Source organism: Ahaetulla prasina, chromosome 2, assembly GCF_028640845.1.
Source record: "Ahaetulla prasina isolate Xishuangbanna chromosome 2, ASM2864084v1, whole genome shotgun sequence".
Classification (NCBI taxonomy): domain Eukaryota; kingdom Metazoa; phylum Chordata; class Lepidosauria; order Squamata; family Colubridae; genus Ahaetulla; species Ahaetulla prasina.
The window spans coordinates 60,339,224-60,363,256 of NC_080540.1; the positions used below are offsets into that span (position 1 = coordinate 60,339,224).

General features: G+C 42.6%; 1 protein-coding gene across 3 annotated transcripts in view; it reads left to right on the plus strand.

The window, feature by feature from the left end:
* Positions 1-24,033, plus strand: part of KBTBD12 (kelch repeat and BTB domain containing 12) — a 130,769-nt gene that overhangs the window by 90,578 nt on the left and 16,158 nt on the right. For all 3 annotated transcript variants that reach the window (XM_058167422.1, XM_058167421.1, XM_058167423.1), the window contains exon 5: positions 2,175-2,372. In XM_058167422.1, the coding sequence (XP_058023405.1) occupies positions 2,175-2,372 (198 nt within the window). The remainder of the gene's footprint in view (positions 1-2,174; positions 2,373-24,033) is intronic.

The window sequence follows — 24,033 nt, forward strand, 5'->3', positions numbered from 1 at the left end:
ACGGGTTGCCTGACACTCTGGTGTCCGACAACGGCCCGCAATTCACGGCAGCCCAGTTTGAAGAATACTTGGCAGAGGAGGGCATCCGACATGCCCTCTCTGCGCCTTTCCACCCTGCGTCGAATGGCCTTGCAGAGCGTTCCGTCCGGAGCGCTAAGGAGGCATTGTCCAGGCTCAAGCCAGGTGACTGGCAAACAAAGATAGATTTCTTTCTGGCCGTTCAGCACAGAACCCCAAGCACTGCTACAGGCAGAAGCCCAGCCGAATTATTGATGGGACGGAAGCTCCGGTGCCCACTTGACGTTTGAATCCCATTACACACCAGAGGGTTACAAGGGAAATAGACAAAACAAGGGAATTGGGCATAGGCGACCGGTGTGGGCCCGCAACTATGGGGACGGCCCAAGTTGGCTCGCAGGACAAATCATAAAGCAACCGGCCCAAAATCATACTTGGTGAGTTACAAGACAACCGAGTATGGAGGCGCCACATAGATCAGATAAGGAAACGAATAACTGAACAAACCGAACCAAATGAAACAGATCATGACCAATACCAATTTGAACCCACAGCTGACCATGACCGGGAGGCGCAAGACTTAGCTGAGGTCCCGGAGGTCCAGCGACGCCATCAGGTTCCCGAGGAAACAGCAGGAAAATTACAAAAGTAATCCAAGGCCGGATGGCCAAGAAAAGAGTCTGCCAATAATCCAGGGCCCGATGGCCTAGAGAAAGAGCTGGGAGGAGAAACAGCCCCTCCGACCAGCTCAAAACACCACCCAGAACTGAACCACGCAGGTCTGAAAGAATTAGGAGACGCCCAGGTTATTTGCGTGACTACGTCGAAAAATAACATGTAAATAATATGTAAATAGGAGCAAAGTGTTTTCTGGGAGGGGAGGAGTGTTATGTATTCATGTATGTACCTTTAAATATTTGGGCGGGAAATCAGCACGTTGCTGATTGGATGAAGCCGCCAGTAGAACTGTATATAAGGAGAGGTTTTTCCCCAGCTTGGCTGCTGGGTTCACCATATATTAAAGAGCTGTTGTCACTACTCTGGTCTCCAGCCTCATTACTTCCCGAACTTAACTGTATTCATCCTTGGATGTGATTTCAAAGTACATAATCCTATGAAATTCTTCCATAGAATTGTGGGAAATCATATATGACCCAAGTACATAGCGTAACCATCTAGGTCCCTCCGTTGATGTTAGGAGAGTTTAATAATGTATAACCATTAAGGTTCTTTCCCCTTTTTGTCCCAGGAGGGAGTTCTGAGTTATCATTTGAGCAGCTTGGATGAATGTTTTAAGTATACCCTAAAAAATTTTATTTCTGTTGTTTTCTAAAGAAACTTCTTGCTTTAGCTGCAGTTGTCAAAGGATTGTAGGAAGTTTCTGACAGGGAAGCAGTGAGTTCTTTTGTTCTTATGTTTAATTAACAATTTTGAAAAACAAATTCTCTCTCTCTGTGTGTGTGTGTGTAGCAAATGTGCTTTTATTTTTTTCCCCATGGCATGAGAGTCACATCCTCCAATTAACTTCTGTTCTTCAGATACCATATTTTATAAGATAAAACCACATTATTCTCTGTGTGTGAAAATGAGAGAGATAACACGTTCATTGCTTTTATATGACAATGAGGAGGGATGTGATGCTGATAAATGTATTCCTCAGAGTCTGAATTTCCTAGAAATTAAATATTCAAAGAGATTTCTCATTTTTTTCCATTTTATTTTCCATTATTTTGTGATTTTACTTTATTTATTTATTAATCATGGATACTTGATCAGGGGTGTCAAATTTGCGGCGTCATGCTGTTGTCATGTGACGTATCATGAATTTTCCCCCCTTTGCTAAACTGAGATGGGCGTGGCCAGAGCATGACGCATCCGGCCCGCAGTCTGCAAGTTTGACACCCCTGTTTTAGAGAGTCTTCTGCTTTGGAATACAAATTTAGCATGTTTTTCTAAGGGGAAGGGGATTTTTTTCCAATATGCATGATTTATTCCTTCCTCATAGAATGCTGGATTATTTCTTTTTGCAAGAGTGAAAAACATTGACGTAGTGACTTTGGAGACAAAAGGATAACTTAGCTCCCAAAAAGTGAGAAGACTCATTCTGATGAGCCATTTTTATTCTCTTTGGAATCTCTCTTTCTCTCCCCCTGCAGGTGGAATTGGCTGCCTTGATCGTGACAGAGGACAAGCACGGCAATGTCTTGATGTCGTGGAGATCTATAACCCTGATGGGAACTATTGGCGAGAAGGACCACCTATGCCTTACCCTCTTCTTTCCCTAAGAACCAACTCTACCTGTGCTGGTGCTGTGGAAGGAAAAGTCTATGTCTGTGGAGGATTTCGTGGAACAGGTCTGGAGAAATCCAAAGACAATGTTGTTATGTTTGCAATGTGCTTCAAAAATGACCGTATATATCATTATCCTAACTTACATCCCTATTTGAATTTTTCTTTCTATCTATCTATCTATCTATCTATCTATCTATCTATCTATCTATCTATCATCTATCTATCTATCTATCTATCTATCTATCTATCTATCTATCTATCTATCTATCTATCTATCTATCATCATTTTGACAAAAAAGACAAAAACTCTACTTGTCCTATATGATAGTAACTGGGAATATCTTAAATTTATATCAGCTTATTGAAAAAGTTCAAAGTCTCATACATTTCTGGAAATAGATCCTTATAATTGTTAGAAGAAATGTCCATCTGGGTTCAGTTCCAAGTGGGGATAAAGACACTGGAAACATGGAGACTGCTTGGAAGATGGTTTAATGGTGGTCAGGTTCACATGGCTTGAGTTCCTGAAAAAGGGCTGAGCTGCTGTGCGCTCCCTGGCTTTATGCTTTCTCTGAGCTTTGAACTTTCTGGGGCACAGGAAGAGTGTCCTGATTGGTTGTCAGACTCCCGGGGGTGGAGATCTTAGCTAGCCTTGCTGGCTGATGTAATCTTCCCAGGTGCCATGTGGTGAGTTTCTGTTGCTAGATGGGTCCTATTGTGTTGCAGATGATAGTCCCATTGACAAAGGTGGGGAGAGTGAGTTTCTGTCTCTGACCCATTGACAAAGGTGGGGGGAGGCTGGAAGCTGCAGGGAGCTGCTTTGTCCTTAAAATATGTTTCTCCATTTCTCATCCAGGGAAATATATTCTGCCTTTTTAATATTTTCTAAAATATTTCATTCTTCTAGGAGGGGGGTGGGTGCTAACTTCCTACATAATCATATAGCAATTATGATTAAACAACTTTGACCATGATATAATTTTTTCCATATGCTTATTGTCTGCAGTCCCATTAATTTATTATCTACATTTACAATTCCACTTTTCCTTCAGAGAGTTTTTTGCATTGTATATGGTTTTCTCTCCCCCGCCCCTTAATTTTATCATCAGAACAATGTCATAGGTTAGACTAACATTATGGGAAAAGTTAACTAAAAAGCTTTATTTTGGGGGTTGGGGATATCGCCAATATCAGTTCTACCTTATAATCTGTATACCAATTGCCAGGCACAAGCCACAAGATCCACATGTGCTGAGTTGAAGCTAACTACTTTATTATAGTCTTCCTATAAGACAGGAATCTTCCCAGACTGCTTGCTTTTTCTTGGAAACAGATAGATAATACTCCATGAAACTTTGGGTGGAGGGGTTGACTCATTTCTGAATCTCTTGCAGCTGCACAAAGATTCAAGGCTAATTCCTTGCTTGAGTCCTCCTCCCTTCCTGTTTGGGTATTTCCCAGCATCAATTTTCTTTATCAGTATACTATAAATAACAGTTTTCTTTGCATATATGTACAAACAACTGCAGAATTGGATGTAAATTTGCTCATGAAATAGGACAACATTACATCTGGGAATTGCACAGCCAGTATCCAAATAGAGTCAGAGACACTGAAACAAACTTGTAGTGTTATATAAATAAATATATTTTACATTTATATTTACAGAAAACAAGATAGTCAGGCACATCACTACATCATGAGGTAAATCATCAGGTAAATCACAGAACACCATACAGAGCACACTGAAGAAAAAGGTGGGGGAAAAGGAAACTCCCCCTTCTCATCCAACAACCAATCATAACATAGATTGCTTCATGCAGGAGCCCACACTCTCCAAACAATCAACTACAACTGTGTGATCTGATCCATTATACACTTTATTTTTCCAGCTATTTCATTAAATATTTCAACAAGTTAATAATCACTTAGGACAGTATAATCCTATTTCTGTAAATCTTAGTTTATAGTCCTCCACGGAAAACTTTTCCCATCAAACAACAAACAATATGGAGCAATCAGCCCACTGTTTTGCATTCTCAGAGTCACATCAGCAACAGTAGAACCAATTATTGTCCTTACTTTCCTAAAGCAGCAGTATATTTGTAATTTGATGCTTACTTTAAAAAAATGAAGCCGTTTCAGGTGTTCAATGTCAACATTATAGTTCTAGATGTTTGAGGGATGGACAATGTTATTGATACATGCTTATTTATAATGACAATTGATATCAGAAAAAGGCAGTCAAGAAGAGGTTTCAAACAGTCAAGATGGCAGCCAATCAAAGCTTAGTACCTGAAATCCGTGGAGAAAAAGGAGAATGACTTTGATCATGTGGCTGCCATATCAACTTTTTTGACATGCCCTTAATGGAAATCTCTGGAAGGTAAATTGTCTTGCACCAACAAGCTTCAGGTTAGGTTAGACGATCTGGTCACAAATGCTTTAAACTTTACATACATATTTTCTGCAGCAATGATTCCTATTGTCCTGTATGTCATCTGAATTACACATCATTTAGACATTTATTGTACAGTCCAAGATTCTGGTTAATGTTGTGTCCAATGTTGTGGCTACTTTGACAGACTAGTGTTTTTGCCTTCCCATCAAACTTTTCTGAGAAATTACCCAGTGTCTCTCTAGCTATCCAAGGGAATGTAACAAAAATCGGTGCTCCAGCCAGATTCTGAACAGATTCCATTCTGTTCTTACTGGTCTTGTTGCTGCATTTGGTTTTTGCATTTGGTCTTAGCAAGGGGTGAAAAAGGATTATAGTGCATTAGAGCAAAAATGCTACCTTCAAATCCAGTGAACAAGATTAAGAATGGGAGTAAGGCATAGTAGTGTCTTCCTTCACTACAGGGCACAATCTAAGGATCTGAGAGACAGACAAAGTAAGAGATTCCCTGTGGAAAACTGTCTCACAGCCCCACAACAAGAACCACAATGTTGTCTTTGTGACATTGGCTTAGTTGCTATAGATATCCATGAGGCTGAGAGCATCATGGTGATTTAGGGATGTGGCACATAGCTCAGATTAGCATAACTCAAATGTGTGTGAAGGGCCTGTTTTCCAGTTATCTGAAAGAGTTTTTCCTATGGAAAGAAGGATACTTTAAAATAAGAAAATAAACTCTCCAAATGTACTACTGAAATGTTATTGAAGGAACTCTTGAATTCCTTATTGATTTCTCCATTCTGCAGTCAGCTTTCACTTCTGCACCCATCTTTTCACTTCTGGAATATCTCCTTTGAAAGACATCCTTCATGAAAACATTCCTTCAGTCTGTAAATTACATGTTGTTCTTGAAAAATTTGTAGACATTTGTACATAGCTCTCACATAGGATTTCAGTAAATCTAAAATCAGTGGTTCGCAGGGGGAAAATGCAGAGCTATTACAATTTCCCATTCCTTTTCTTGGTCTACTCACCTATATTTTAAATGATCACTAGAAGTCTTATTAGTAAACAATATTGCACTATTGCACTATTACAGTAGATAGTTTTCAACCCCTTTCCAACTCCAGGAAGATAGTGAAGGTGATTCCAAAGTAGAAAAATTACTTACTTTGTTTATATGCTGCACATTTCCAAAGGTTGGTCAGCTGAAACATTTTGACTCTTTTATTTCTTGTTTTCTCCATCAGCGTTTGATTTTATTTAAATCTGTGATACCAGCATAAAAGTATTGCAGGCTGTTGCTGCTTAATGTACACAGTGCAGTAATAAATTGACTAGTTTCTGAATTAGTGCTGGATGCGTCTGAGGACCACAATATTTGCATGAACGTACAAGATTCATTAGGTGTTTGAACTGCAGAGTCACCAAAACAGGGCCAAAGTCCTTGACTGTAGCTTCCCAGTTTATTTAGTTAGAGTTTAAAAAAACAACCTACAATTCAAAGTAACTTACAACCGATGAGATTGAAATCAAATTCAGAAAAGAGCTTAATACACATCATAAGATATATTAATAGAGCAGACTTGACTCAACAGTCAACTATTGCAGGGCAGACTAAATAAAAACATTTTGCCTGCCAGAAATGATAGATATCAGAGAGAGAAATAGTTTGAGTCTCCTTGGCTGTTAGCTCCAAACTGCGAAAGGATGTTTCAAAAAGTCACCGGACCCTTTTTCTCAAATTTCCACAAATATTCCTTCAGTGCTGATAAGATCAAGAGGAAGACCTCTCCAGAGAATTATATAGCCTGGAAAAGTTGGCTTCTCAAATAAGAATCCAAAATAGTTTGAGGATATATATAGAACCAGGATTCTGAATCATGTATTTAACAGACCATTAGCCACTGGAATTATTTTGACTAAGAGATCATGTGTTTTCTATAATTACTCCTGATTGGTAGACTGACTTGGCCACCAATATTCTGGGGCAGCTATCTGTTGTGGCTCCAGCCCCCGAGCCTGGCCCCATGCCCAAAAGTGACTCTGAGAGTGAGGGGGAAGGGCTGGTAGGGCTTACCTCAAGAGCACCGATTCCTTTGGCCCGGCTCCAGGAGCCAGAACCAGGCCAGTCGGAGGACGTAATGAGGCCGACATCCCCTGATTCCTCCCTTCCTCAAGCTACGCCTACAGAAGCAGTTGATAACCATACTAATCAAGCCTGGACCGACCCGCGCTTCAGAAGATTAGAGAGGCGGCGTCATCAAAGGGAAGGGTGGGGCAGGAGCCTCAGTAGTTTTGGGACTTCTCTCACTTCTACGGGAAGCAAATTAGCTGAACCGTGTCGAAGTGAGCTGAAGTCTTTATCTGTTTGAACTTTTTGGCAGGCAGCTGCGTTTTTCGGCCAGGACTGATAGGAGCCGTGTAACCACTGGCTGGAGGCCAGCTCGTTACTCCAAAGTGAGGACGGAGACAGAACACTATCTAAATCCAAAATCAGTTTACTGAGAACATGTTAAAACATTCCAAGCATGTGTCAGTATGATCAAAATGACTATTTCAATTAAAAGGCATATGTAATGTACCAGCATACATATGCAAAGATATTCCTGCTCCCTGCTGAGATATGCTCATGGATGGATTCAGAAGAGCCCTAACTGGCAAGCTGAGAGATGGTGTAACCCATTCAGCACAAACCGAATTCATTTCCTACTCTGCCTTTGGGCTATTCAGAAATACATTAATTTCTTTGCCTGTGTGTCTGCTTTAGAGGAGGATTGTCCTGGGCTGCACACATGGAGAACTGCAGGAAAATATAATCCATTATTTGAGATAGACTCTTAGAGTTAGAAGATATCTTGATATCTAGCCCAATTTTCCTGAGCAGCATAGAATCCAGTAAACATCTTTGACAGCTGCCAATCCAACCTGTGATTAAAGATCTCTAGAAAAGAGAATTCACTATTTCATGTGCTAGTCTGTTCTGCATGGTTGCACAATCAGGAAATTCCTCCAGATTTCTAATCTGAAGTTGCTTTTCTCATAATTTTAACAATTGGTTCTGGTCCAGTCCCCTGGCAATGGCAAATGGAATAAGTCCATTTCTTCTCCTGGGACAACCCTTCAGATTTTTGTTTACTACTATTATATCTCCCATCAGTTTTTTTCCCCCTGTAGGCTAAATGTACCCTAATCCTTTAACTGTCCTTCACATGGCTTGGTTTCCAGATTCCTTACCATCTTGGTAGCACTCCTCTGAACTTGGTCCAATTTGCTATTGTTGTAATAAAACGCTGGTGCTCAGATCTGGACCCAGTACTCCATATAGGATCTGTCTGGGACAGAGTATTGTGAAACAATTATGTCCCAAAATCTGGATTCAATGCATCTATTAATGTGCCCCAAGAAAGCATTTGACTTTTTTAGCAGCTGCATCACACTGTTAATAATAATAATAATAATAATAATAATAATATTTTAATTTGTATACCGCCCTTCTCCCGAAGGACTCAGGGCGGTGAACAGGCAGATAAAATATAAATACACACAATAATTTAAAACAACCCTTAAAAAACTGATTTAAATGCCCAAAACGTTAAAAACATACTCCCTGTAAAATAACACAATTTTAAAACCCATCCAATAAAAATAAAAATCAGGCTAGTCCAGCCATATGAAATAAATAAGTTTTAAGTTCGAAAGGTCCTAAGGTCAGGTAATTGTCGAAGTCCGAGGGAAGTTCGTTCCACAGGGTGAGCTCCCACAGAGAAGGCCCTCCTGGGGCCGCCAGTCGACACTGTTTGGCTGACGGCACCCTGAGGAGTCCCTCTCTGTGGGAGCGTGCGGACGATGGGAGATAGAAGCCGGCAGTAGGCGGTCCCGTAGATAGCCGGTCCTAAGCCATGGAGCGCTTTAAAGGTGGTAACCAATACCTTGAAGCGCACCGGAAAACAACAGGTAGCCAGTGCAGTCTGCGCAGGATAGGTGTTATGTGGGAGCTCGAGGCGCTCCCTCAATAACCAGCCGCATTCTGAACTAGCTGAAGTCTCCGGGTGCTCTTCAAGGGAGCCCCATGTAGAGAGCATTGCAGTAGTCCAGGCGAGGTAACAAGGGCATGAGTGACTGTGCATAAGGCATCCCGGTCCAGGAAGGGCGCAACTGGCGGATCAGGCGAACCTGATAAAATGCTCTCCTGGAGATGGTCGCCAAATGGTCTTCAAAGGACAACCGGCCATCCAGGAGCACGCCCAAGTTGCGTACCTTCTCCATCGGGCCAATGATTCACCCCGACAGACAGCCGCATCTGCAGCTGACTGTGCAGTGCCGGCATCCACAGCCACTCCGTCTTGGAGGATTAAGTTTGAGCCTGTTCCTCCCCATCCAGACCCGTACGGCTTCCAGACACCGGGACAACACTTGACAGCTTCACTGGGGTGGCCGGGGTGGAAAAGTACAGCTGGGTGTCATCAGCGTACAGTTGGTATCTCACCCCAAAGCCACTGATGATCTCACCCAGCGGCTTCATATAGATGTTGAACAGGAGGGTGAGAGAATCGACCCTGTGGCACCCCACATGAGGCACCTTGGGTCGATCTCTGCCCCCTGTCAACACCGTCTGCGTCCGATCAGAGAGGTAGGAGGAGAACCACCGATAAGCGGTGCCTCCCACTCCCAACCCCTCCAACCGGCGCAGCAGGATACCATGGTCGATGGTATCAAAAGCCGCTGAGAGGTCTAATAGGACCAGGGCAGAGGTAACCCCTATCCCTGGCCCTCCAGAGATCATCCACCAGCGACCAAAGCTGTCTCCGTACTGTATCCGGGCCGGAAGCCGGACTGGAGCAGGTCTAGATAGACAGCTTCATCCAGGTACTGGGGTAGCTGACATGCCACCACACTCTCTACAACCTTCGCCGTGGCGAAGATTGGAGACTGGCGATAGTTCCTAAAACAGCTGGGTCCAGGAAGGCTTCTTGAGGAGGGTCTCACCACAGCCTCTTTCAAGGCCGGGAAAGACCCCTCCCGCAGAGAAGCATTTGTAATCCCTGGAGCCAGCCTCGTGTCACCTCCTGAGTAGCCAGTACTAACCAGGAGGGCACGGATCCAGTAAACATGTGGTGGCGTTCAGCCTGCCCAGCAACCTGTCCATGTCCTCGGAGTCACAGGATCAAAGTCATCCCAAACCACCTCAACAAGGCAGGGCCTCGGAACCCTCGCCTGGATCTACCCAATTTTGATCCAATCCGTCCCGAAGCTGAGCGATTTTGTCGTATAGATAACCGTTAAACTCCTCGGCACGCCTTGTAGGGGTCCTCCGCCCCTCCTGTTGGAGGAGCGGCGGGTCACCCAAACAGGGCGGCCGGGCGGTTATCTGCCGACGCAATGAGGAGGAACGTAGAACGCCGCTCCCTCATTGCCACTAGGTAGGTCCTACTATAGGACCTAACTAGTGTCCGTCAGCCTCAGAGCGGCTGGATCTCCAGGCACTCTCTAGGCGTCTTCTCCGGCGCTTCATCTCCCTCAGCTCCTCGGAGAACCAAGGAGCTGGTTGAGACTGGCGCCGGGTCAGAGGCGCAAAGGCACGACACGGTCCAAAGCTCCAGCCGCGGCCCGTTCCCAGGCCGCAACTAGCTCTTCAGTCGAGTCGTGGGACAGGTGTTCGGAAACGCCCAAGCTCCGTCAGGAACCTCTCCGGGTCCATCAGGCGCCTGGGACGGAACCAACGCATTGGTTCCGTCTCCCTGCGATGGTGGGTAGCGGTCAGAAAGTCTAGACGAAGGAGAAAATGATCTGACCATGACAAAGGTTCCATAACTAAATCATTTAAAACCAGATCATTAAACCACTGGCCAGAGATAAAAATCAGGTCTAGGGTACCTCCCCCGACGTGGGTAGGGCCGTCAATTAACTGAATCAGGTCCATGGCCGTCATGGAAGCCATGAACTCCTGAGCTGTCGAGGATGCTACGCCGGCTGATGGCAAATTGAAATCCCCCATGACCAGCAGTCTGGGGGTCTCAACTGCCAACCCGGCCAGCAACTCTAACAACTCAGGCAGGGCTGTAGTCACGCAGCAAGGAGCCAGGTACGTGATCAACAAGCCCACCTGAGTTAGGACATGTGGCTGACAAGTATATTCAGATTCCTACTGCCAAGCCAGATCTCCCCCATCCCCCATCCTATACAAATACCTTACAGGTTTCCTATCCAAATACAGAACTGAATATTTTTCCTCTAAATTAAATGTTATTCGTTTTAGCCTCCTGCTCAAGGTTCCCTATATACTTTTGAATCTTCTATTATCTAACATTTTATCCAGCCTCCTAGCTTTATGTTATCTGAAGACTGTCTAAATATTCCCTTAACTCCCTCCTCCAATCATTGGTAAAAAAAATGTTGAATAGTTCAAGGAGCAAGAAAGATCCTTCTGTAAGTCTACTCAATATTTGCCTCCGAGCTAAAGTAGAGCCGTTAATGAGAACTCTTTAAATCTACTTTTTCAGCCCACTGTAAGTCTAACTGACACATGTTACCATTTTATTAGGGAGAATACCATGAAAAGCTCTGTCAAAATTGTTTTGAAGTCCGGCTTGCTATCTTTACAGCATTCCCCTGACCTGCTGAGCTAAATACTATTACAAAAGAAGAAGATAAGCTTCGTGTGGCATAGTTTGTATGTGACAAATCCACACTGGATCCTGTCAATCGTAACGTGCCTATCCAAGTGCTCACAAACATGCTGCTTGATAACCTGTTCAAGGACATTGCCCAGTATAGATGTCAAACTGAGAGACCTAAAGTTTTCCTAGTCTTCCTCCTTCCTCTTTTTGAACATTTGCTCTCCTTAGTCTTCTGGAGCATCATTGATTTTCTAGCCTGTGGCACATATCTTCTTAGTAGATACTGAAGATATTGAATTCTTTACGTACAACAAAAGCAGAGTTGCTAGAAAAAAAAAAGACTTGTCTAAAATCTTTAGCATTCATTAAATGTTCTTTAGAAGAATGGCAACAGATAACCTGAAGCTAGAAGCCATGCCCAAAGTCACCCTGAAATGGACAAGACATGCTTCTGTGATCCTTCCCCGCCCCCTTGTCTCTCCTCCAACCTGGTCACCTGACTTTCTCTCTCTGCTTTAAATGACAGAAAAGCATAACCAATTTTATACCTCTTTCATCTATGATGAAGCTTTTGCTGAAGAGAAGCAGCACTACATTTAACTCTGGGGAAATTAAGGACTACTTAAGTGTCTTTCATGGACTGGAGGTGAGATAAGCCAACATCATGGAAATATGGCTAAAAAAAATATGGGCACGATTGTGCTGTGATTTGGTACAAATCAGGAAAGATTGTAGATAAAATCAAATCCTCCAATAATTTTGCAATAAAAAAGCTATTAGTTTTTCCACCATAATCCACTCCATCTTTTTGCTCAGAGGTGTAAAAAAAGCTAGCCTAGGGAGTTATAGATATTATAGATTCTGTGATTCTAGTTCTTTCAGTCACTCCTTAGATGAGGGGTGTCAAACTAGCATCATCACGGTGGTGTTATGTGACGTATCGTGACTCCCCCCCCCCTCACTAACCCAGGCATGGGCGTGGCCAGCCCATGATGCATCTAGCCCACAGGCCATGAGTTTGACCTTCCTGCCTTAGATGAAGTAGATTTTAGTGCAGGTTTAGTTCCTGGATAAAGTATATTTATTCATTCTTACTGTGCCACATATTCTCTGCAGCCCCTCTGACAAACCCTAGTTGACATCTGATTGACTGCCTCTGCCTGTGCTGAATTGGGCAACAGAAGAACAAACATACTAACCTGTCAATAACAACAAACAATATCAGTATTGTCAATTATCAGTATAGTTATTGGGCTTCTGTAATTGTCTTGTTGCTGTGGTGATAGGTGGCAATTCATTCCATAGATGTCATGCAGGAATAAATGTTACCCATTAGCATTACAACAATACAACTCTTGTAGCCTGTTAGATCCAAAAAGGGCAATGCAGAAAATAGTCTAGTTATTATACCCCAGAGGCAGCTCTCCCATCAAAGACAGAAGGTAAGGAAAGGAAGCCATAAACACAACCTAAACTTATACAATTGCTTGCATTGCCAGACTCAGAAAAACAAACTGACAATATTTACTCATATATATGCTTATATACTATATAATCCTTTTTATATGATGTTGTGACAAAATAAAATAAATAAATAAAAATAAAATAGTTACAGATTAAATATCTAATTTCCATCAGGATTCCATCAGAGTCATCATTCTCTTAATATCAGATACTTGCTTCTAGCTCAGCTCTCAATCTAAGACCAACAAAGAATTTAATATACCAACAAACCTCTTCACCCTATTACCCCTTTATAGACAGGAGGACTTTCAGAATTTACTGAAAAATATCCTCCAACTATATCAACAGACAGAGGAAATGAATATTTTCAGAACATCAAGGGAAACTAGGAAGCTTCAGCACATTATCCAATGGAGATATATATGGTTGGAAATCTGTATTAGCAGGAAATATTTTCTGCTTAGCCTGTAAGCTTTCATTTATCCATGGATATGCAAAGTAGTTTTTTCAAACTGGAATAAATATGAACAAAATGTCAAGAAGCATGAAAAAAGAAAATATCCAACACGAAAAGAGCATGACTTTTTACAGAAGAATGATGCATGTATAAGAAATGAATGTACTGAGAGCCAGAAATCAAATATGGGAAAGATGTATTGAAGCATATTATTGCCATTTTAAATTTTGTTGCAGAAACATAGTGAACAGTGAAAGCCAGACAGCAAGCATTCTCTGGTGATTACCAGATCATCTTCATTGGAATTTAACTTGGAACACTGGACTGAATTGCCCAATTTAATCCTTTCCTTGAGTAGCACCTGAAAGAATATGGAGATAAAGGAAAAGGCCATGTTTTATATTGCTTTTTCAGAGTTCTATAATGAACCAATTAAACCGATGGAAAATGAAGTTGGTATGAAAATCACTTAGGAGCTTAAAGAAGCAAAGCATTTTTCTTTTCATTGTTCAATTTACATCAGCTTTTGCTACTACCCCAATGGAGGTTTTGGTGATTTTTGTTTTGTTTTGTTTTGTTTTGTGCCACTTGACTGGCATATGAGAAAGGATGGTGTGAAATTGTCATCAGAATTTTCCAGAACTATGAACTTGACATCAAGAATTGCACAGATTTAAATTTAGATTAATTTTATTATTCCCAGCAAATAACTACAAGGATTTTCTCTAGGCAGTTTCAGAGTTGCAAGTTCACATTACAAGAATGAACACTGGAACTGGGGTATTTTATTTTATTTTATTTGCTGGCTATTCTTTGAACTTGTCTGGGCAAAATAATGTTATTACAGTTATTGTGCCAGTTATTTTAAGTTTTTTATATTTGACCTAATTTTCTACTCACCACCTACCCACAGTATTGGAAAAGAATATCGGACACTGGTTCAAAAACCCAAGGGTCATTTTTAAAACCTTTGAAAACAAGATTTATACTTATTTATATTTATATAGATTATTCATACTTATTTATACTTATTCCTGTTATCTCATACATGTTTGACAAAAAAAGAGAGAGAGAGAGAGAGAAAGAAAGAGAGAGAGAAAGAAAGAAAGAAAGAAAGAAAGAAAGAAAGAAAGAAAGAAAGAAAGAAAGAAAGAAAGAAAGAAGGCCTGGTAGAGAAAATGCCATACAAGCAATGTGAAAGATTAAATTAAAATGAAGACTAATTCTAAAGTGAAAGAGTTGGTAAAAAGCAAATATTTTGCCGTTGAAAGAAAATTAAGTATAGATAAGTAGTGAAAGCAAGAGAGATGGGTTACTTGGGGTGACTCTCTTCTCCTTTTCCTGAAATTGATCACTTTCTTCCTCCTCCCTTTCTCCCAGGGGTGGGTTCTACTTACTTTTACTACCAGTTCACATTGTGCCTGTGCAAAGAAGAGTTTTGATGATGTCTGGGTCAGTGGGTGGAGCCTCCTGCCAGTTTCACTACAGGTTTTATAGAACCGGTCTGAACCAGGGGCAACCCACCACTGCTTTCTCCCATCCACTCTTAATTGCAACAGCTTGGCAGGTGGAGGTGGAGTATCTTCAAATTTGCTGGAACACTTAAGTTCAGGCTGGAGCTAGAGAACGTTATATTCAGATAACATTAAAATAGAGAATAACGTTTCTGCTTATACTGAAGTTGAGAATTTATTTGGCAGCCTGCTAAGACTTGAACTGGTCTCTCAAAGTCCGAATTCTCTGGAGAATGATCTGATGAGCTTACCCCCAAAAAACTTCACATTTTCTTCCTTCCCTCCAAATTAAAATCTTGCATCGGCTTCTTAGCTAAAACCGCAAACAATATTTTGAAGAATTTTTTTCAAAAGGAACTGGTTGCAAATGATATTCTTGCTTCCTGTCTTAATCCAGTTTTGCCCATTTCAAGTTCTGGAAGTGTTTTCTCCAATCTAATCCTGATAAAAGCATAAATTACATTTTACAATGCTGCAATCAGGAAAGACTTTTATTATTCGTTCCTGAAGTCGAAGGACAACTTCTTTAGTAAGAACCGTTGTCTGATGGTCCCATGTCAGAATTACTTCTGAAGTATATTTCAGAAAGGAAGATGTGACTTCTTAAATAACTCTCTGAAGCAAAATTGGGGCAATATAGTTAGTGAGATTTGAGACCTAGTTGATACTGAGCATGGAGCTGTTCTTGGAACTCAAGTGGCTGCAATCATGAAGTTTTGTCCTTAAGATACTTCTTAATATTGCTTCCTTCAAGCTAATCATAATGAGCATCAAGAGAGCTCATTATAAAGAGCTAACCTCCTTTTGCAATCTGCTGATAACCAGGCAAGGCTTTCCTCCATCAAAGCAGTCAGATGGCAATTTGCCTCTTAAGTGTGCTGATTCTGCTAATATTGGGTTAATGATAACATTAATGCAAGATGAAAATTTTCCCCATTACCTTATTCATCTTACTTCCCAATTACAGCCTGGTATCACAAGTACTGATCTTCTTCATTTTGCATTCATATTGCATTCAGTTTTTGTCGCCACGATGTAAAAAAAGATGCAGAGACTCTAGAAAGAGTGCAGAGAAGAGCCACAAAGATGATTAGAGGACTGGAGGCCAAAACATATGAAGAACGGTTGCAGGAACTGGGTATGCCTAGTTTAATGAAAAGAAGGACTAGGGGAGGCATGATAGCAGTGTTCCAATATTTCAGGGGTTGCCACAAAGAAGAGGGAGTCGGGCTGTTCTCCAAAGCACCTGAGGGTAGAACAAGAAGCAATGGGTGGAAACTGATCAAGGAAAGAAGCAACTTAGAACTAAGGAGAAATTTCCTGACAGTTAGAACAATTAATAAGTGGAACGACTTGCCTGCAGAAGTTGTAAATGCCCCAACACTGGAAATTTTTAAGAAGATGTTGGATAACCATCTGTCTGAGATGGTGTAGGGTTTCCTGCCTGGGCAGGGGTTGGACTAGAAGGCCTCCAAGGTCCCTTCTAACTCTGTTGTTGTTGTTGTTGTTGTTGTTGTTGTTATCTTCAGTTGATAGTAATCTTGTTCACCCATGAAAATTTCAGCAATCCTGTTTTGTACTTACATCTCTCTGTCAATCCACTGTGCAGGATGCGGTCTTATTATCTTGAGATGCAGTTTTCTTAAAATGCATTTCCAGAACTATGTATAAGTAAGCAAGTGTCACCTGTGGTTTTCCTACAGGCTGTGTTACTAAGCTTTTGCCATGAAGTCAAATGTTGTTGATTGGCAGTACACAGGTATTATAGATGCCTTTTCCTATCAAACTAAACTCTAAAGAGACCTTGTTGAGTATGGTGACTTACTTCAAGCTCTACTAAGGAGAGGTTGCAACATTTGGGGCTTTTCAGTTTAGAAAGAAGACACATGAGAAAGAATATGATTGGATTGTACAAAGTTATTCATGATGTGGAGAAAGTTAAAGAACAAATTTTCCTACCAAAATACTGGAATGAAAGGAAATTCTTCCAGGATTCAATTTCACCCAGTGAAATTGAATCCTGGAAGAATCAGGACAGACAAAAGGATCCCCCCTCAACAAAAGATAAACAAATTTTGGAATTCACTGTCATGAGAAAAGGTGTTGAGGCCAGTTTGATTGGCTTTAAAAAAAGGGTTGGACCAATTGAAAGACATCAGTGTCAAAGGCCAGTGGCTTAATGGCAGTGCAATTGCCTCTGAAGGCCATCAGCTGGGAGACTAATGGGCTTCCTTGTGCAATTAGCTGACCACCATGAGAACAAACTGCTAACCTAGAAGGGCAGGGGTCCAATCCAGCAGGCCATTGCTGCAGTGGTGGGTTTCAATTTTTTTTACTACTGATTCTCTGGGTGTGGCTTGGTGGGCATGGCATGGCTTGGTGGGCGTGGTGGGGGAAGGTTATTGCAAAATCCCCATTTCCTCCCAATCAGCTGGGACTTGGGAGGCAGGGAATAGATGGGGGGCAGTTCCAGTCAGAATTTTTACTACCGGTTCTCCGAACTACTCAAAATTTCTGCTACTGGTTCTCCAGAACTGGTAAGAACCTGCTAAAACCCACCTCTGCATTGCTCATATTCATATGCTCATATATAGGCCATCACTCTGCTAAACAAATAATTCCACTTTTCTGAAATAGTATAGGTTCTCCTGATTGAGCAGAAGACTGGATTAGAAGACCTCCAAGGTCCCTTCCAGCTCTATCCTATCCTATTCATTCATTCAAAAAGCCATTGTGACTGCCATCTTGACTTTATTGATCGTACCATGTAGATTCCTCTAGAACAATACTTGGACAGCTGGAGGAAGAGTAGGTCAACATCAACCTAATAGATATAGAAATACATAGAGCAAAATTACCTAAAAATAGGTAAAAGCATTAGCAATTCAGGAAGGACGGAAAGCATCAAGAACTACCAATTCTGACAAAGAGAAAATGTGCTGGAAAATGTATTTTGATTAAATAATTCTGGACTCGATGGAGTAAGCCTGATAGAATCAAATAGGAGTCTAGTAATATACTGTATCTCTGAAAACCTGTATTTGATCTCACTAAGAGCATTAACACTTGAAGTAAAACTTCCCCCAGGCAACTGCTATTCATTGAGAAAGAAGGAAAAAGGGAAATGCAGCCCAAGATTTCCTAGGACCAAGTTCACTGAGTTTCAGAGTCAAAACTGGCACCTTGAATTTGGCAAACTTAAGCCAAAAACAGAAAGAAAGAAAAAAACCAATACTATTTTCACAGCATTAGCTGAATGTAATCCCCATGGCAAACCTCGCACAAAAGATGTGTTGTTAGATTCTGGATCCTGGATCACATGGCAGGTACACTGCATTCTGTGTGCATGTGAGATCCAGATGTTTTCTTCTTGTGGCACTCTTAAGATTTAGACACCATTCTAGGTTTTTTGTCACTGCAAACTCAATCAGTGTCCTTGTCTTCGCCAATTTTCGTTGTTACCATGACTGCTGAACTATTTAGCTTTTCAGGCTATCAAGAAAGGATATTCATTTAAAATTCTTACAAAGCTCAGGAATGTATTGTGGAGGATTATTAAAAGTATCTATCAGATGGAAGGGAAAGAAGCATCAGCAGATGGTTCTCAGATTCAATAGTATCCACCTTAAGAGTGATTCTTGGAATCATCTGAGGATGGCAGATGATTTCTGCAGCTCATCTACAATTTTTTGGGAAAATTAATACACCCCATGTGATCTACCTGGCAAGATAACTGTGGCAGAGGTCACATTTCTAGATCAAAGTTCCTTTTTCTTCCACTTTTTGTAAAACGAAACTATCAGCTGGGGAAGAAATGAATTAATTGGCTTCTAATTCTTAGAAGAGTTAGAATTCTAGCAGAAGTTGGCATGACTGAAATCTAGTGTTACTATAGCATGGAAGTGGAAATATGTTCATTTGGCATAGGAAGACCTCATCCATATCTTATGCTTCTTCTGACAGTCCATAATAAACTCGAATATCAGTTCCCCTTCCTGTCCTTTATTCTTACCCAAACACTCTCAATAAGAATTTTAATGCTCTGATTCCTGAATTTCTATACATTTTTTTCTCTCTGTACAGCTTACAGATAAGAGCCGTGGTAGCACAGATAAGAGCTGTGATGGCACAGTGGTTAGAATGCAGCACTGCACGCTAACTCACTGTTCACTCCAGGAGTTTGATCCTGACTGATTCAAAGTTGACTCAGCCTTCCATCCAGGGGTGAAATGCTCCTGGATCGGATCGCACAATCTGGTAGCGATTGTGGCTGGTAGTTTGGCGATCCGGTAGCGATGGCAGAGCAAAGCTCCGCCCACCCTCCCATGGCATCATTACTTCCTGGTTTTAACCAGAAAGTAATGTGTTTTTTACCTTCTGCGCATGCGAGAAGGTTTTGCACACGTGCAGAAGGTCTGGGTGTGCATGTGACACCCACACGTGCGTGCGGCGCATGCATTTCCGAACCAGTAAGGAAGGTAAGTAGATTTCACCCCTGCTTCCATCCTTCCAAGGTTGGTAAAATGTGGACCCAGATTGTTGGGGGCAATGTGCTGTGTATACATGCTTAGCGGGGGCTGTAAAGCACTATGAAGTGGTATATAAGTCTAAGTAATATTGCTATTGACACCTTCCCCTTTCTCTTAAGTCTGTTTTCTTAAAAATTAATCATTTAATTAATTAAACATTTCCAAAACTATCATCATTGTCTCGAATGAGACCGATCACTGTTGTGTCATCTGCGAACTTCAGTAGTTTAACCGATGGATCGTTGGAGATGCAGTCATTGTTAGCAGTGAGACTCCAGAGCTGCCTTCCTTACAACCCCTATTCCAAAGAAAAAGTGGGTCAATGGGATGAGGAGATAAGACAAAATAATAAACCTCAAAGAATAAGGCAGCCATTTGACTGGTTGCGTAGAAACAGAATCTTTCAGTGGCTTAAGAACTAGAGCTGATCGTTTTCAGTTATAATTTCCCATATAATTTCCCATTCCCTTCTCATAGACAATCTTTATAGCACAGTTCTTTCCATAGCATACTTAAACATCATTATATTCAAGTGTTTTTGACAACCTGAGCTTTTTTTGAATTTGCTTTCTTTTCACCAGATAGGAATCTGAAAGCAGCCACCTAGCATATGAATTACAGCTCAGATATAAAACTTTAAAAAAGAATTCAGGTGTTTTAATCACCATTATTTCCTATTCATTTTAAATGAAAACAGTATATAAATATATAAATATTTATATAAATCCATATTAGGACTTCAAATAATAATAATAACAACAACAACAGAGTTGGAAGGGACCTTGGAGGCCTTCTAGTCCAACCCCCTGCTCAGGCAGTAAACCCTACTCTATCTCAGACAGATGGTTATCCAACATTTTCTTAAAAATTTCCAGTGTTGGAGCATTCACAACTTCTGCAGGCAAGTTGTTCCACTTATTAATTGTTCTAACTGTCAGGAAATTTCTCCTTAGTTCTAAGTTGCTTCTTTCCTTGATCAGTTTCCACCCATTGCTTCTTGTTCTACCCTCAGGTGCTTTGGAGAACAGTCCGACTCCCTCTTCTTTGTGGCAACCCCTGAGATATTGGAACACTGCTATCATGTCTCCCCTAGTCCTTCTTTTTATTAAACTAGACATACCCAGTTCCTGCAACCATTCTTCATATGTTCTAGCCTCCAGTCCCCTAATCATCTTTGTGGCTCTTCTCTGCACTCTTTCTAGAGTCTCAGCATTTTTTTAAATTGCGGCAACCAAAACTGAATGCAGTATTTTTGTTTTTATTTTATTTTATTTTATTAATCAAACTTATATACCGCACCATCTCCCGTAGGACTCAGGGCGGTTCACAGGCATATTAAAACAGTATAATAAATCAACATTAAAACCCAGTTAAAACTAAATATTATCATGGCCTGGTCACTAAAACAGTAAAAACCAATAAAAACCCCATTAAAATATGCTAAAACCTTTTATCTTAGGCTAGTCCTGCACGCTGAAACAATAGAGTCTTCAGTTCACGTCTGAAGGTCCGGAGGTCGGGTAGTTGTCGTAATCCTGGAGGAAGCTCGTTCCACAGAGCTGGTGCCGCCACAGAGAAGGCCCTCCCCCTGGGGGCCGCCAACCTACATTGTTTGGTCGACGGCACCCTGAGGAGGCCCACTCTGTGGGAGCGCACAGGTCGTTGGGAGGCAATCGGCGGCAGAAGGCGGTCTCGAAGGTATCCCGGTCCTAAGTATTCCAAGTGTGGCCTTACCAAGGCATTATAAAATGGCACTAACACTTCACGTGATCTTGATTCTATCCCTCTGTTTATGCAGCCCAGAACTGTGTTGGCTTTTTTAGCAGCTGCTGCACACTGCTGGCTCATATCTAAATGGTTATCCACTAGGACTCCAAGATCCCCCTCACAGGTACTACTGTTGAGCAAGGTACCACATATACGTTACCTGTGCATTTTGTTATTTTTGCCTAAATGTAGAACCTTACTTTTTTCACTGTTGAATTTTATTTTGTTAGATAGCGTCCAATGTTCAAGTCTGTCAAGATCCTTCTTTATGCTAACAAAGAACAAATGTTCTTTGTTAGCATAATATGCAGACATTTGACTAGAATTATAAGGAAACTGTTATGTATTAACAGTTGTACCTTTAAATATTTGAGCGGGAAATCAGCACGTTGCTGATTGGACGAAGCCTCCTGCAGAACTGTATAAAAGGAGAGGTTTTTCCCCCCAGCCTGTTGCTGGGTTCACCCTATATTAAAGAGCTGTTGTCACTACCCTGGTCTCCAGCCTCGTTACTTCCCGAACTTAACATTGGCGACGAAGGTGGGATTTCGAGGCTGAGGAGAACCAGAACCGAGCTGAAGCACGATAGACCCGAACCCAGCAAATCCAGGGCAGAAAAGGCGAGATGGCCAGTTACACTCCACCCGCACCGTTCGCCGGCTAAGGAGAAATGGGGCGTATGACCCGTTTGAAAGTTTCCTAGAAGCCAACGAACTGCAGGAGTTCCAGATAACCGCAAAAGGGCTTATTTCTTAAGCCACTGCGGTCCGGAGGTCATTGACATCGCGGAAGCCCTGGCAGAGCCAACGCCGTTGCAGTCGGTGTCGTGGCCAACCTTACAGACTTTGCTAAGGAACCACTTTGCCCCAACACCGTCCAAATATGTGCGGCGGTTTGAATTCGGGGCGAAGACAGATGGAGGCGAGTCTATCGGTGATTACATGGCGCCTGAGAAGGCGTCCAAGGACTGCGGATACCGTGATCTAGCGAGGCGCCTCGAGCAACTCATCCGAGGTCAAAGACATCCGTTTACGGCGCGGCTGCTAGCAAAGAGCAACCTAACGCTGGCCAACGCTCTGGGCGAAGCCAGAGCACATGAAATGTCATCCCAAGCGGCAGAGACGCTGCAGAAGCCGTTCCCCAAAGGCGGCGAAGGCAACCCGGTACACCAGGAGGAGGTTCAGACCGAATCCGGCGGTGAGGACGAGGAAGGGTCTGCCGCACCAGCGCGACAAAGGGGACCGAGATGAATGCGGAAGCTGCGGGGGTCAACACCAGCGGCAACGCTGCAAATTTAAAGATGCGATATGTCGGCGGTGTGGGAAGAAAGGGCACCTAGCTCAAGTTTGTCGAGCGGCCCAACCTTCCCGCCGAAAATTCAAATCGGCCAATCAGAGGGTGGACTCGGCAAAGCGACGCGATTGGCTCAAACAAAAAGCGCGGATTCCAACCAAACAACGGTGGTCATAGGCCGCGCCTCGACCAAAGTGGAGAAGAAGATCTTCACCAGGCCAAAAATAGAGGGAGTGCGGTGCCGGCTTGAAGTGGACACGGGATCAGCGATCACCATCATGTCCTGGGACACTTTGGCGAAGTCGCTGCCGTCCGTCGCGAAGCGCCACCTGCAAGCACAACGACTACGAGTCCACGACTACCAGGGGAATCGCATCCCTGTTCGAGGACCACCTCCGTCCGAGTCGATCGGCCCTCACAAGAAGACCCTGCCCATCACGATCGTCGAAGGAACTCTGCCCAGTCTGTTGGGACTAGACTGGTTTCGTGCCCTGGGCATGGGTGACTGGCATCTACAGAAGTGACTGCAATTTGAAAGACATTCTCTTTAACGAGTTCGAAGATGTCTTCAAGGACTGCCTGGGCAAGTACAAGGGGACCCCTATTTCATTCAACCTAGACCCCCAGGTAGCCCCCATTAGGCTTAAAGCGAGGAGAGTCCCTTTTGCCCTAAAACCAAAAATCGATAAGGAGCTGGACAAGCTCATAAATCAGGGGATTTTGGTGCCAGTCGATCACGCAAAGTGGGAGGCGCCAATCGTCACCCCATCAAACCGGACGGGTCAATTAAATTTGCGCTGACTACAAGGCGGCGGCTTAACAAAGCCTTACAGAAAAGCGCGTACCGGTTCCCGTGGTGCAACACTTATTGCACTCTTTGGGGCAAGGGCAAGTCTTTGCAAAGTTAGACTTGGCCCAAGCCTACCAACAACTGCCAGTAGGCGCCCGCTGGCTGAAGCCCAAGCGATTGTGACACACAGGGGGCTTCAAGTGCACCGATTGCAATTTGGGGTTAGTGTGGCACCAGGGCTGTTCAAAACCTGATGGAACGACTACTGCAAGGGCTCCCAGGGTAGTTCCTACTTGATGATGTCCTAATTTCAGGGAAAACATGGAGGAATTGGGAGGCGGTTAAGAAAGGTCTTGAGCATTTTCCGGACAGCGGGTTAAAAGTCAAGACAAATAAATGCCAGATAGGGGTCGAATCGGTCGATTTCTTGGGCTACGGATAGACAAGAAAATTCACCCTACTGAGAGCAAGGTTAAGGCAATTAGGAAGGCTCCAGCGCCCAAAAACAAAGCAGAGCTGCAGGCATTCCTGGGATTGGTTAATTTTTACGTGGTCTTTTTAAAGAACAAAGCAACCGTTGCGGAACCGCTGCATAGGCTCTTAGGAAAAATACTGTTTGGTCTTGGGAAAGTCAGAAAATAGGGCTTTTGAAGCAGTAAAGAACCTGCTCTCAAGTGATAGCCTGCTCATCCAATATCACGACTCACTACCCTAGTGCTGGTTTGCGATGCATCCCCTTATGGGGTGGGGGCTGTACTCAGCCATAGACTTCCAAGCGGCACAGAAGCCCCTATAGCGTTCTACTCTAGAACGATGTCCTCCCCAGAGAGGAACTACAGCCAATTAGACAAAGAAGCACTAGCCATTGTATCAGGGGTCAAAAAATTCCAT